General features: G+C 37.9%; 1 protein-coding gene across 10 annotated transcripts in view; it reads left to right on the plus strand.

Moving 5' to 3' along the window:
* The window catches only part of TENM3 (teneurin transmembrane protein 3), a 1,816,466-nt gene that overhangs the window by 1,753,073 nt on the left and 49,751 nt on the right, over positions 1 to 13,642 (plus strand). For all 10 annotated transcript variants that reach the window (XM_036894289.2, XM_057505071.1, XM_036894291.2 and 7 more), the window contains 5 exons: positions 3,117 to 3,333; positions 4,356 to 4,475; positions 5,047 to 5,308; positions 9,866 to 10,133; positions 11,448 to 11,591. In XM_036894289.2, coding sequence (XP_036750184.1) covers positions 3,117 to 3,333; positions 4,356 to 4,475; positions 5,047 to 5,308; positions 9,866 to 10,133; positions 11,448 to 11,591 — 1,011 coding nt within the window. The remainder of the gene's footprint in view (positions 1 to 3,116; positions 3,334 to 4,355; positions 4,476 to 5,046; positions 5,309 to 9,865; positions 10,134 to 11,447; positions 11,592 to 13,642) is intronic.

A 13,642-nucleotide genomic window follows, 5' to 3' on the forward strand; every position in this document is an offset into this window, starting at 1 on the left:
CCCTGCATCTTGGCTGTTGAAAATGAGATTCTTTCTCTGATGGATGTTAGCAGAGAGGCTTGTAAAAATGCATTTCCAACTGATTAGTTCAGAAGGAGTCAATCTCGTGCAGTTTTATGACCTGCAGACTACATGCCAGATGTACGTTTGCTTTTTATAAACTAACAAAGATGAATGACTAACTGGCAGCATTCCTCTTTGGCACCTGCACCACATAGTGCCTAAAGGAAGACACTGTGGAGTGTTGTGGGGAAGGGGAAGAGGGCAAGGAGCATTTAACCCTTAATTTACCAGATTAATGGAGATAACATAATAGTGGAAGTATTTTCTTTATTAAGTAGTCTGTACTTACGTTAAAGAATGAATATAAGGGGAAACTTCTAAGCCTTTGCACACCCGTTCTAAATCCACACAGTAAGAATTCTTAAATATGTAACAACACATGTATTAAAGATTCCTCATAAAGTCTCAACATAGGATCATGAATTGTTACTGAAAAGGTATTTGTGTTTGAAGCCAGAAATGATATTGGGGCAATAGTTCAATAGTCTACTGCTTTAGAAATCTGAGTCTTAATAACTATGCTTGTATTTCTTTGAGAGAAATAGAGGAAAACTGCAATGTACTCCCTTATTATATCTTCATGAAAAATAAGCCTGTAGCATAGTTTCATCTTTCTTCACTAGAAATTTTGAGAAAGATTTAGACATTTTTCATCTTCGTGGTCTTTTGGCTAAGGAAGTAATATTTTGATAAGTTTATATGAAATTTCAAAGCTCAGTTTCATTTGATTGTCCTCAAACATGATTTTAAATATTCATCAAAAATAAATATGCGATTTCAAATAATTAACACGTTTTTAACAAAATGGACATCTACATGAAATTGTAACTATCATAAGGAAACAATTTGTGATAAGAGCTGCCTATTAGAAATCCTGACTCCTACATTTCCATGTGTATAGAAATTGTGGTAACAAAAAAAAAATTAAAACATTGTTGTAAAATGAGTCCAACGCCATAAATTTAATTCAAGTATCTACTTACTAAACTTTTTTTTTCCCCCGACTACAAGGAAAATAATGAGATTTTTAGTTACTGTCTCTAGAGAAACTAAGTCTCACTCAGTTTTAAGAGAGAGAAAACCCAATCCAAACAGGAATGAGGAGCCATTGCTTTGGCTTCTGAAACTGAAAAGCCCGGGAGGTCAAGGGCAGCTTATTGCAGAAAGCCCCCAAGATGTGCTGTGACCTGCGGTCTTCTCCCTCCACCCCGGGGCTCTGCTTCCTCTGCGCTAGCTCCATTGCCAGGCAGCTTCCCCTGCGGGGCCGCGGGGTGCACACAGCAGCCCCACTCGCAGCCCTGCACCTCTGAGCCTTCAGGTGGGGAAGGGACCCTGACGCAGAGTTCCTGAAATGCCCTCCGGTTAGACAAGTCAAGCCACAGGTACATTTTGTAACCAAACATAAAGGGGAATGTGCATTTGGACTGAGAGTTTGGGAGAATGGATACCCCAAGGAAAATTTAGAGCTGGTCATCCAGAGAAGGGGAAAAGGGTGTTAGAGAAATCACATGTCCACTCCCTTCCCCCTCAGGTGGGCAAAACGACTTAAGGACGCGGAGCCAGGAGCGCCGCACCTCTTGTTTCTTCCTTACCTGTGGTGTTGACTTACTTCTAGGCTGGACAATATAGTAATTCCATTCAGTCTATTTTCTTTTGTCTCGCTTTGCTGTCGGATAATGAAAGGGCAAGCTTATATTTTATTAATAAGAGTGGCCAACAGCAAGAAAAATAGTGTTTTTTAATAAAAATATAATTTATAAAACACTGTGTAAATAAAATATCTAGGTCAACTGGATATTTTCAACTGAGTTTGCCATAATACAGTCACACCCAAACCTGATACTTAGGTTTGAAGATTTCAAAACTATTTTGTCAGTTCTCCCAAGAATGATGAAAGTCTTCAGAAACTAACATTTTTATTAATCTACCCTGAGAAAGGTAATTGCCAGACAGATCAAAATTCATGTATCTACTGGTCAGTGGAAAATGACCTTAAGGCACAATATCATCAAGCCATCATAAGCTGACACTTGTATTCACTAATGGGTTGGTTTCAAACAAAACACTTACACCCGGGCCACTGAGTGTAGTTTCCTTCTGTGGTTCCTGGAGAAGGCACTAGCAAATTCTTGGTATCCGTTCCCCTTTTTGTGCCACCAACACTACAAGCCAATTTTTTGTGATTCATTTATTTTCCTTTCCAATATTACGGTTTATTTACATTTGCCACATTTTACAGTAATGCCTCCTGTTTAGGGAAGGCATTCTAGGGGATCAGGCTCTTGTTTCAAATTTGAGAAATGCCTTAATTTTATTTGGAGCACTTTACCTTCCTGGGGAAAGGTATTGCCTTGAAAGGTGGCTGACTAATCTCCTTTTCATATGCATTTGTGTTGGCTTCATTTCACGGGCTTTCATTTTCTGACCCTATTCCACATTTTAGAACTTCACCCTCTGTAGGTCCCTATCCCATAGCCATACACACCCATACGCATTTACCACATCAACAACTAGGGCATTTTCTCTAAAACTTAAGGGCTCGAGTAATTATACTTAAAACCAATCCATTTTCAGGCAGAGAGAGACAAATACCATACAATTTCATTTATTTGTGGAATATAAAAACAGCAAAACAGGAGGAACAAAACAGCATTAGACTCACAGACACTGAGAAGTGACTAGTGGTTACCAAGGGGTAGGGGGACTGTTGAACCACTGCGATGTACATTTGATAAATTTTTTTTTAAAAACTAACCTATATTCATGCTACTCATAGATTGCCCTAATCAGTAATTTTGTATTTCTTTCTCAGAATCAACATACATGATTCTTTTCGGCCATCTCCAATCCAAACATTTACTCTATAGGAAAGCAACTTACAAGTATTGTATTTCTATTTCATCCGCTTCCAAAAAGCATACCTCACAGAAACTACTCTCAGATAGGGGGACCGAATCATTTGAGGTGAAAGAAAAAAACAGCCAACAAAATTTACTCTACACCCCGGCATGAAAAGGGGGCATTATCTTACTGGTTTGCACTTCTGTCTACAGATGGACTTGTTGACTGCATGGATCCTGACTGCTGTTTACAGAGCTCCTGCCAAAGTCAGCCCTACTGCCGTGGGCTGCCCGACCCTCAGGATATCATTAGCCAAAGCCTGCAATCCCCGTCGCAGCAAGCTGCCAAATCCTTCTATGACCGGATCAGCTTCCTCATAGGATCTGAGAGCACCCACGTCATCCCTGGAGAAAGTCCTTTCAACAAGAGGTTCGTGCTCCTTTTCCTTCTGTAGATCTGTAGCGAATTGTCAACAGTTAGACACACTTTATATGAAATGCGGATGACTGTGAATTCGAGGGAAGGGCTTTTTTTAATTTTTTCTTAACACAGTTTTTCCTCTTTCGGCAAATTTTTCACCAAACTTCACCTTTCAGGCATTTTTCACACAGTTCACATGCTGTGTCCATTTCAGTACCAGAGACATAACAGGACATCCCATTAAGGAGCCAGTAAATCTTCATTTAACTAGTTGGTTTTGTTAGCACAGTTGGAAATCTTTCAAAAGGAGCAATGAAAAGACCCCAAAAGGCAAGAGAGAAGTGCACTGGTTTTTTTTTTTAGCTGAGCTCACTAAATAATATAAATTATGAATTAATGTAATGGAACTGCTAACGGCATGGCAGTAAGATTGCATGAGCTGTTTGACTGGTGCTTTACAGAGCAGTAATGACCTGAAAATAAACTAGTAAGTGAAAGCAGGTGTCTTGTGTCTCACTGAGCAAAAGAAGATGATTTACACTAGAACTCCTGGGTCTGCAGTAATTTCCCAGCATTAATGCAGTTAGACCCAGCAGCTGATTAAAAGTTGTTGCACAAATGTTCCTTATTGCCCCCTTAAATCTTGTACTTCTTGGTCCCTGCAGATTTATGGAGTGCCTTACAATTAATTGGAAAGTATACTTTTCTTCATGTAAGCGCCAGATAGATGACTTATGAAAAAGTGCAGTTTACGATTGTAAAAATTCAGCTCTAAATTATGGGTCTTGATAATGCTCCAAAAATCAGACTGCAATGAATTAAAACCTGGGGTACACACCAGGCACTTGGGGACTGTGTATTGCACTATTTTGAAAGGGACATCATGCTGGGAAATTTCAGATCTGGTTTCTGTGACTAACAAGTGTATGTGATGGTGTTATTTTATCCTGAGGTTGAATCATCTCTTAAATCATGATAATGTTGGCCTGAGAAGACAAACATTCATTCTAATTCTTCTGCTCTCCCCACAGCCTTGCGTCTGTCATTAGAGGCCAAGTACTAACTGCCGATGGAACCCCACTTATCGGAGTCAATGTCTCATTTTTCCATTACCCAGAATATGGATACACTATCACCCGCCAGGATGGAATGTGAGTTAGTCCCAATGCACTATCTCTGCTTGAAATATTTTAAATATAAAAACTAGACATTCGTATATCACCCAACATGTTTTATTGCCCCTTTTGACCTAGAAATGCAGCAACTTTTAGGCAATCTGTGACAGTACATGTGTCAGAGACTCAAGGTCATAGACGCATATAGTTCTTTAAAAGTTTATTTCATTTTCTAAGGCACGATAATGGTGCTACGGTTTTGTCAGAGAATATTCTTTGAGTTACAAGACTCATGTTGAAAATATTTAGGAGTAACATTTCCTAATATCTACAACTTTAGCGCAGATGGTTCTGAAAAAGGAGTAGATAGATAGATAGCTAAAGTGAATTTGAGGGAATGTGAATAAATTGGTAAATCTAGGTGAAGGATATGTGGGTGTTCATTGTATAGTTCTTTTAATATTGCTGTAGATTTGAAACTATTACATGTAAAAGTTGGAGAAAAAAAAGTTGGCTTTCTTTATAAAGCATATTAATTCAAGAAGGTGAATGTCAGGAGACATATGGGACCCAGATTATTCACCAAGTGTGTCTTGTTTTTTCTTAGGTTTGACTTGCTGGCAAATGGTGGGGCTTCTCTAACTTTGGTATTTGAACGATCCCCATTCCTCACTCAGTATCATACAGTATGGATTCCATGGAATGTCTTTTATGTGATGGATACCCTTGTCATGAAGAAAGAAGAGAATGACATTCCCAGCTGTGATCTGAGTGGATTTGTGAGGCCGAATCCTATCATTGTGTCGTCACCTTTATCCACCTTTTTCAGATCTTCTCCTGAAGACAGCCCCATTATTCCCGAAACACAGGTAGAATATGCCAGCAGGCAATACTTTCAAGTAAACCAGTTTCAGGTCATGTGGCTTCCAAAGAATCTTTTAAAAGGATTGTAGAATTCCAGTGCTATCCTAAATAATCCTGTGGAATGAAATATAGAGTGTGGTATATATGTGTGTACTAGAGTAGGTATTGTTATAGTAGGATATGTAGTTATTTCTTGTAAGATATTTCTATTATGAATAGTACGATATGTAGATCTATTTCAAAGATCTGTTGAAAATATTTTTTCTTCAGGCTATACGTGTATGTATTTATTAGTTGTAGTTTGCACTCAACAGCTAATATCTTTCCTCATTCATTCACTGGAAAAGTTTTGAGTGCCTTACATGTGTTCTCAATAACTTACTGTTTAATTATTACTGTGAGTAAAAAAATTGTTTTAGAGCAGATGATTTTTGACAGAAAATGTTCATTAATATTTTTCAGGATATTTTTATCTAAAAAACTTGGTATCCTGTCTTAAGCTCTAATAATTTATAGTTCATAAAGCCCTATTCACTGGGGAAAAATAAAAGCTAGGTAACTTTTTTTTAAATAGCCGTACTTCCACTATTCATTTTATCAACTGAAATATCCGAGGATTATTTTCCTTCCTTGTATGTTTCCAATTAGAAACACCTTTCAGATCTTGAAGGTAGGACATTAGGTACAATAATAATGGACTTTATTCTTAAGAGCCAAGTTAAAATACATTGATCTTTAAAATACAGCATCACGTAACAGCTCTGTCACGTTCCTTCTCCCGATGCTTGTTGAGACCTGCTCTGCACCAGGCGTTGTGACATCAGACAAGGCAGTAAACCAGTCCGATGAGGTCCCAGCTCTCAAGGCACTTAGCAGCTAACAGGGAAGAAGAGCAAATGTATAATATATGTCAGGTTGTGAATGAGACTTCTTTTTGAAATTCAGCAGGGTTAAGTGGATGGAGCTGCTATTTTATAAAGTGTGGTCCAGGAAGATCTCTTTGGTAAGATGATATTGCAGTAAAAACCTTAAGGAAGTGGAAGAATAAACCCCCCAAATAGAAGGATATTCCAAGCAGAGCAAAAAGCAAGTTCAAAAGCACCAAGAGACGGGGATGCTGGGCTTATTCAGGGATAGCAAGGGGCCAGCAGGTGTGACAGGGGCACAGGTGGGGGTACACGAACCACTGGAGACCTTGGCAGGCATAAGGACTTTGACTTTGAGTAGCTGGAAGCCGTTGGAGGTTTGTAAGCAGCGCAGTACTGGTTTCTTTCTTAAAAAGGCTCACTGTAGTTGCTATGCTAAGGCAAGGATCAAACTAGGAAACCAGTTAAGAGACAATCTCTAAAGCGATGGTGGCCTGAACAACGGTGGCTGAGGTAGAGGTTGTAAGAGGTGGACGTGAGGGAGTGAATTCAGGGAGAAGAATGGAAGTGAAGATGTCAATCTGGGAGTCATCAGTGTCATAGAAATATTTAAAGCACAGGATGAATCCCCTAGGGAGGGAGTGTAGATAGCGATTTGAAGAGATGAGCTAAGAAAGTCTAGGATAAAAAATATGGAGAATGCTCACAGGCAAGTATAATGCAGAAGACACACCCTAGGATCTACTGCATGACAGGCAGACTTTGAGATAAAGCGTTTCTAAAATTCACTGTTATCTTACTCCGTTTAATACTTCCACTCCAGGGTCCATCTTGCAGTAACTCGGAACTTCTTAGCCAGTCCTAAAACAGATTTAACCTAGAGGTAGTGTCTGTCTATAGGTGGCAAATTTCTAGCAAAGCAGGTCATTGAAATGGGTTTCGAACAATCAGAAATTCTGGGAAGACGTGAAGGTTTTCTTTCTATTCCATCATACAGTCAGCAAACATTTGGTAAAAATTTACCGAGAGCCTTTTATTATACAAGGTAATCTACTAGGATAGAAAGAATAATAAGACATGGGTCCTGCCATTCTAAATGTAGAAAAGATTGGAATGAAGAACTGTGAAAGGTCAAAAGAGAGGTCATTTCCTAACGAAGCCAAAAAAGGACATCGCTGAGGACAGTGGCCTTAAAAGGGAGGAGAGGAGACGCCAGACTAAAGAAAATGCGTGAGCACCAGCGCCGTGGTAAAAACAAATGATGCTGTATAAAAACCGGTGAACAATTTAAGTATAGGGAAAGTAGCAACACTGGGGCCAGATCATGAATGACCCGGAACCATATAATGAAGAGCTGGAAGATGTTAGGCGGTATGGAGTCAGGGGACCGACCAGTGAAGTTGTCGTCATTTCCCTGAAGCTCACTCAAGTGACAAAACGTGTAATTGATGGGAGGCGCCAGAGATCAGTGAAGCAGGCTGAGTTCACGGATCTCCATACGTACCAAATACATAGACAGAGTTGGCTCAGCAAGCACAGGGGGATGGAAAGGGAGAGGGGGAATGGATTAAACAGATTGGAAAAGAAAGTAGAATCAACTGACCGTAGTTTCTAATTGAAGTTTAATGGGGTTCAGAATGGGGCTTATAGATCACACAGCTGCAAATGTAGGCTTAATGGTTGATTTCTCCACATAGGCCAATGCAAAAATAACATGTTCAAGTTAAATTACATAGGAGAAATGCATGTTTTCATGAACTAAATTACAGATATTTATTCCATGGAAGTAGGTTAGTGATGACAAGGACAATAATCTGTTACAAAAGTTAGGAATAACACATGATATTTTGAAAGGGAGAAGCAACTCTTAGAAGATTAAAGGAAATGTATATTATTGAAAGACTGCCTTGAATTATATAGAACACCTGTCCAATCTAGAGAAATTCTTTCATAAATAAATTAAGAGGAAATATGTTATATGCTGTAGGGTTCACCATTTCTGTTTTCAGGGCCATTCATGAGTCACCAAATCTATTTTTCAAACTCATCCCTTGATACTTCACCCCAGGATGGCAGAGCAATGGGTTCTATTTGATTATTCACTTTATATCATACAGCCCTACAAAAGTCCTTTCAATCTTTAATGTAGCAATTTCCCTGATTCTAATAGGGCTCTAAAAAGTTTCTATATGTTCATAAACTATTTTGCTTAAGACAGTCTATGGCTGAATTCATTTGGTGTGCTTGATAAGGAAATGCCCAACTAATCAGTTGGTGTACCTACGAGAGCACAGCCATGCCTTCTTATCCACAATAGGACCCCTTTCAGGCCAGCATGGGCTCAGGCCAACATAGTTTATTAGAACTTTGTGCCATTTCCAACTGTGTGATTATTTAGATTGAAACTGACAGCCACACCCTCCCTGTCAATATTGTCAAATTTGGAGATGACAGATACTTATCATTCCTAACTGTTCCGTGGGACAGAAGTTGAGGTGGGGGAAACACAACCAAACACTGAACCACTATTCTAAGATATTTCTAACACGAAAAGAGTGAATAATGAATCTTGATAGGGTACTATGAAGAATTCTTTGAAAATGCTATTTAATTCTTAGTGGACAGTGGTGAGTTCCTGGTGGAGGTTGTTACAGAGAGATAGTCTTGTACTTCACAATATATGTAGGAAGCCTGTGAAGAGCTATTATTATTAACCAAACTAATAAGAGTAAGGAGAATTTATTAGTAGGAATCTGAACTATTTGGAAAGAGTTTATATACTACATAAAATGTATTTTTCAAGCAAATTAATGTTTTTTGGCAAAATGTATTTTGCATATGTCGTTAAAAATTTCTTAGCACTCATTGAGCCAGTCACATTGATGGGTAAATTGTCAGATTAAGAATGTGATTTTTTAAAATTTGTAAAGGAGATAATTCTTGTGCAGATAATTATGTTAATATTTTGCAGTCCAGTTTCAGTTCAAAAAGTACATCTTGAGAGTCTTTGGGGTGCATTCAGTAATACATTAGTGGTTCTCTGGGGGAAAGTGTATGCAGTTTTAAACATTAGTTCCTTTACTGTCATATCAAAAATCGGGTGAGTCCTAGCTCAGCATTTAAGTGATTATGAGAATGTGCTATTCTTATGTTGCCTTTCAATGGGGGTATGGAATTTGCTGCAGTTTAACCCAAATGAATTGTTCCTTTTGGTCATGATTCCTGTCTTCATACACTGTGGCCAGTCAGCCGAGGATCCCTAAACACGCCAGCTGGCGTAGGCCAGGTCTTTGGCCCAGACCGCACCCCGGTGCTGAGCTAACCGTTCTACAAATGTCTGCTCCAGTTCTCCAGGGGGTTGGGGGTGAAAGACCGTTTAGTGAGTCTCCACTGAGCCTGTGAACTGGTGCATCCGTGCCTGTCAGCCTGATGGAGTAGTCACAGTGTTTCCTGTATGAGAAGCAGCACCTGAGGTAGGATGAACTCAGAATAGATGCCAAAAAGCTTTTAGGAGGAGAGAAACAGGGCTGGCGCAGTTATTTTTAATTATTGCATAAGGTAACGGCTCAAACACATATCTGTGAATATTAACTCTTTGGTTTCTTATTTTAGTTGCTCTGTTTGGTTCTTTTAAATGTGTTTTATTTAGTAGTCATACATGATCAAGTTTGCAGCTTCTGCTCTCTTCAAACCTAGGTACTCCATGAAGAGACCACCATTCCAGGAACAGACCTCAAACTGTCCTATTTGAGTTCCAGAGCGGCAGGATATAAGTCAGTTCTCAAGATCACCATGACCCAGTCCGTTATACCATTCAATTTAATGAAGGTTCATCTGATGGTAGCTGTTGTAGGAAGACTTTTTCAAAAGTGGTTCCCTGCCTCACCAAACTTGGCCTATACTTTCATATGGGATAAAACCGATGCATATAATCAGAAGGTCTATGGTCTGTCGGAAGCTGTTGGTAAGTTCCATGTAAATACAGTCTGCATCAAAAAAATTGTCTTGAAGTCAGAACTAACAAAATTAATTGTAGCCCATGGAAGGCAATGGATAAACAGATAGAAAAGCAGTAAGTTTGTCCTAGGGAAGTTATCAGCCCATTGGTTCAGATCCACTGTGGTTCAGATACAAAGGAATATATTCCATATGATGAGAAAGATTATCAATTTGTCCTGCTGAAATTGTATCTTAGAAGAATGTTCTGAAGGAGATTTCACCTTGTCAGTGTCCTTTTTGCATGTTTATTTTTCCTTATTGTGCCTTTGTTTTTTCATTTTCTCCTTTTCTTTATTATTTTATCTCCTTTGCTTTCCTTACACTATGTTTTCTGTATCTAACAACTAGTATAGTTTTAACTCATGATGATGATACTTAACAGAATTTCAGACATTTGTGCCCCAAACTATTTCTGCTCTTTTTACTAGAAGGAGTTGATTCGGTGGAATGATACTCTTAAAACATCCATCAAACCAGTTGTTTCACTGAATGACTAGACAGTACAATCAAAGCTTGACATGTTGAGATATATTTAGCATAGCTTTGAGCTCAGGCTTAGAACATCATGAGCATGTTTTTTGTTCTATTATTTTTACTAGAAATGTAACACATTTTATTCTGGAATTAACATATAATTTGCACTTGAATTAGTTCAAAGTAATCAGATAATGGCCACTTCCCCCTTCACTTTGTTCTGAATTTAGAAATCCATGTCTTATTGTAAATGCTGAAGTTTTCATTTGTGATTTGTTCATATTCATTTACTGCTAGTTTTATTGTTCATTCCTGACAATAACCTGTAAATAAATGTCATAATCTGGCTATCTTGTTTACTCTGTTGAACCGTATCATAAATATTTTCCAGAACTTAACGCCCTTGGAAACTAAATAGCTATAATTATTCAGATAAAACATATTATGTTTAGTTATTACCATCTGATTACCATTTGGTGCTGATTTATCTGATCTAATTACTTAATTGTAACCCAATCTGGACTTCATTTTGTACTGTGAACCCTTTGTGAAAAAAGTGGAGTTGGGAAGAAAATACTAGTTTTCTATTAAATCAGTGGAAGAATAGTATTTTGAGATAATTTTTTAGAAAAACACCTTTTATATGATCAAATCTTCTCATATGAAAAATAAACTCTGCCCATAAATAAGTGGGAATATAGTCTCAGAACACAACTGTGAAAAAAGCACTTTTGTCAAAATAATAAAATAAATTCTATGTCTGCCTGTAGTTCAGATAATGAACTGTGGTTTGTTTTGATTCCAGTATCAGTTGGATATGAATATGAGTCATGTTTGGACCTGACGCTGTGGGAAAAGAGGACTGCCATTTTGCAGGGCTACGAATTAGATGCTTCGAACATGGGTGGCTGGACATTAGACAAACACCATGTGTTAGATGTCCAGAATGGTAAGCTCTTGTTTATAGATAGTCACTGTTGCTTAACTTCAGGTCGCTTTGATCACAGCAACATTATAGCCTATGCACGCTATAGGATTAGAACTAGCAGAAAAAAACAAAGTTATAATGTTAAAGACTATAAAAGCCTGAAGTGGGAACTACATAATATTCTACTCATGAACTTCAAAATGTTCCTATATTCATCACCAAAATAGTCTTCCCATGAGAATGTAACTAAGCGATTTTGGTGCTGCATGGAAAGGACTCTGTGTGATAGTCTTTCCCCATCTCGGAGTGTCCAATTCTACAGCAGGTCGAAGAGTTGATCTGAAGTGCTTTGGGGAGGTTTGCCAAAAATGGAGGGAGGGTTTTATTTATTTTTTTTTAAGTAAAAAAAAAAAAAAAAAGTCCATGTGACTTTACCAAAATATTTTTCTTCTTTTTTTTATAATACTGTGATGGCTATACTGTATTTTCAAAAATGTAATCTCAGTTGAACTTCAAAACCACCTTGTGATAGAGGGAGGCACCTTTCCTGGATAATACAAAAATTCATTTCTCAAAGCTTAAAAAACTGGCAGTTAGCCCATAAAGGATGAACAAATTCCATTAGTCCTGGCAATACATTTGAAATATAGGACATACCTTTAAAAAATTTTTTTTTAATATTTAGAAATTCTCCTGTTCATCTTCATGTTTCATGTTCAATACATTTTTTATTGAATTATCATTGATAAACAATCTTACATTGGTTCAAGTGTACAGCATAGTGGTTCACCAGTTACCCACATTGTTAAATCCTCACCCCCACTAGTACAGTTACTATCTATCAATTTAGAGAGATGTTACAGAACCATTGGCTTTATTCTCCATGCTGTGCTACCATCCCTGTGAGCAATGTACATTATGATTGGGAATTTTTGTGCCCCTTCATCTCCCTCACCCTCCCCACCCTCATGGTAACCACCAGTCACTTCCCAGTGTCTGTGAATCTACTGCTATTTTGTTGTTTTGGTTTTAGATTCCACATATAAGTGAAATCATATGGTATTTGTCTTTCTCTGCCTAACTTATTTCACTGAGCATAATACCCTCTAGGTCCATCTATGCTGTTGCAAATGGCAAGATTTCTTTCTTTGTTATGCCTGAGTAATATTCCATTGTGTATATGTACCACTTCTTCTTTGTCCATTCATCTATTGATGGGCACTTTGGTTGCTTCCATATATATTGGCTATTGTAAATAATGGGGCAGTAAACATAGGGGTGCATATACCTTTTGGAATCTGGGATTTTGTCCAAAGTACTTCTAACAGATCTTAATCTTTAAGTAGTTAGTCTATTCTGAGGGTCTGGATTTTTTTTTTTCCATTCTTCTTGGACCGTATTTGAGAAAAAAAATCTTCTCCCACTCAAATTTGGTTACATTTACTGTTACTTGACTGCAAATAGTAAGAAAAATTGAATAATTTGAGGAAAAGGCAAGAATCGAGAGCATTATTTGTAGTAGACCTTATATGATAGGTGGATATATTTCAGATATCATCTATTTCAGCATATTTCAGGTATCACAAACCAAAGGAGATAAATTGCTTGTCAAATTTGACCAGCTGAGTCTCATAAAGAATATTGTGTATGTTAAGCAGATTCTGTTGTCTTCGCTGTGTTTTTAACATTTTTGTGCACACGCTGGCTACCTCTCAGGTAATTTACAGACACTTGGCTAGAAAAGCAGAACCCTAAGGTAACATACACTAGCCTCCCGTCCTAAACCGTGTGAAGCTAGCCATGCTCTCTCTCTCTTTATAAATACCCAGAGAAGGAGATTTCACAGTCTTAACAAATAACCTAGCTTTTGATTTTGCAAAGGTTTCTGGAAAGTGTAGAATGTTGACTTGAGTACGCAGTACAACCAAACATTTATTATTAGCGGTCACTTGTTCAGATTAATGTTGTGTGATATGTGTAATTTTTTTAAAAATTATTTTATTGTTGGAGTCTGAGAGGGTACACTTTATACTCTCAAATATACTGACTCTGACGTAGTCGCCACGCCGGCA

Source organism: Manis pentadactyla, chromosome 7 (genome assembly GCF_030020395.1).
Source record: "Manis pentadactyla isolate mManPen7 chromosome 7, mManPen7.hap1, whole genome shotgun sequence".
Classification (NCBI taxonomy): Eukaryota; Metazoa; Chordata; class Mammalia; order Pholidota; family Manidae; genus Manis; species Manis pentadactyla.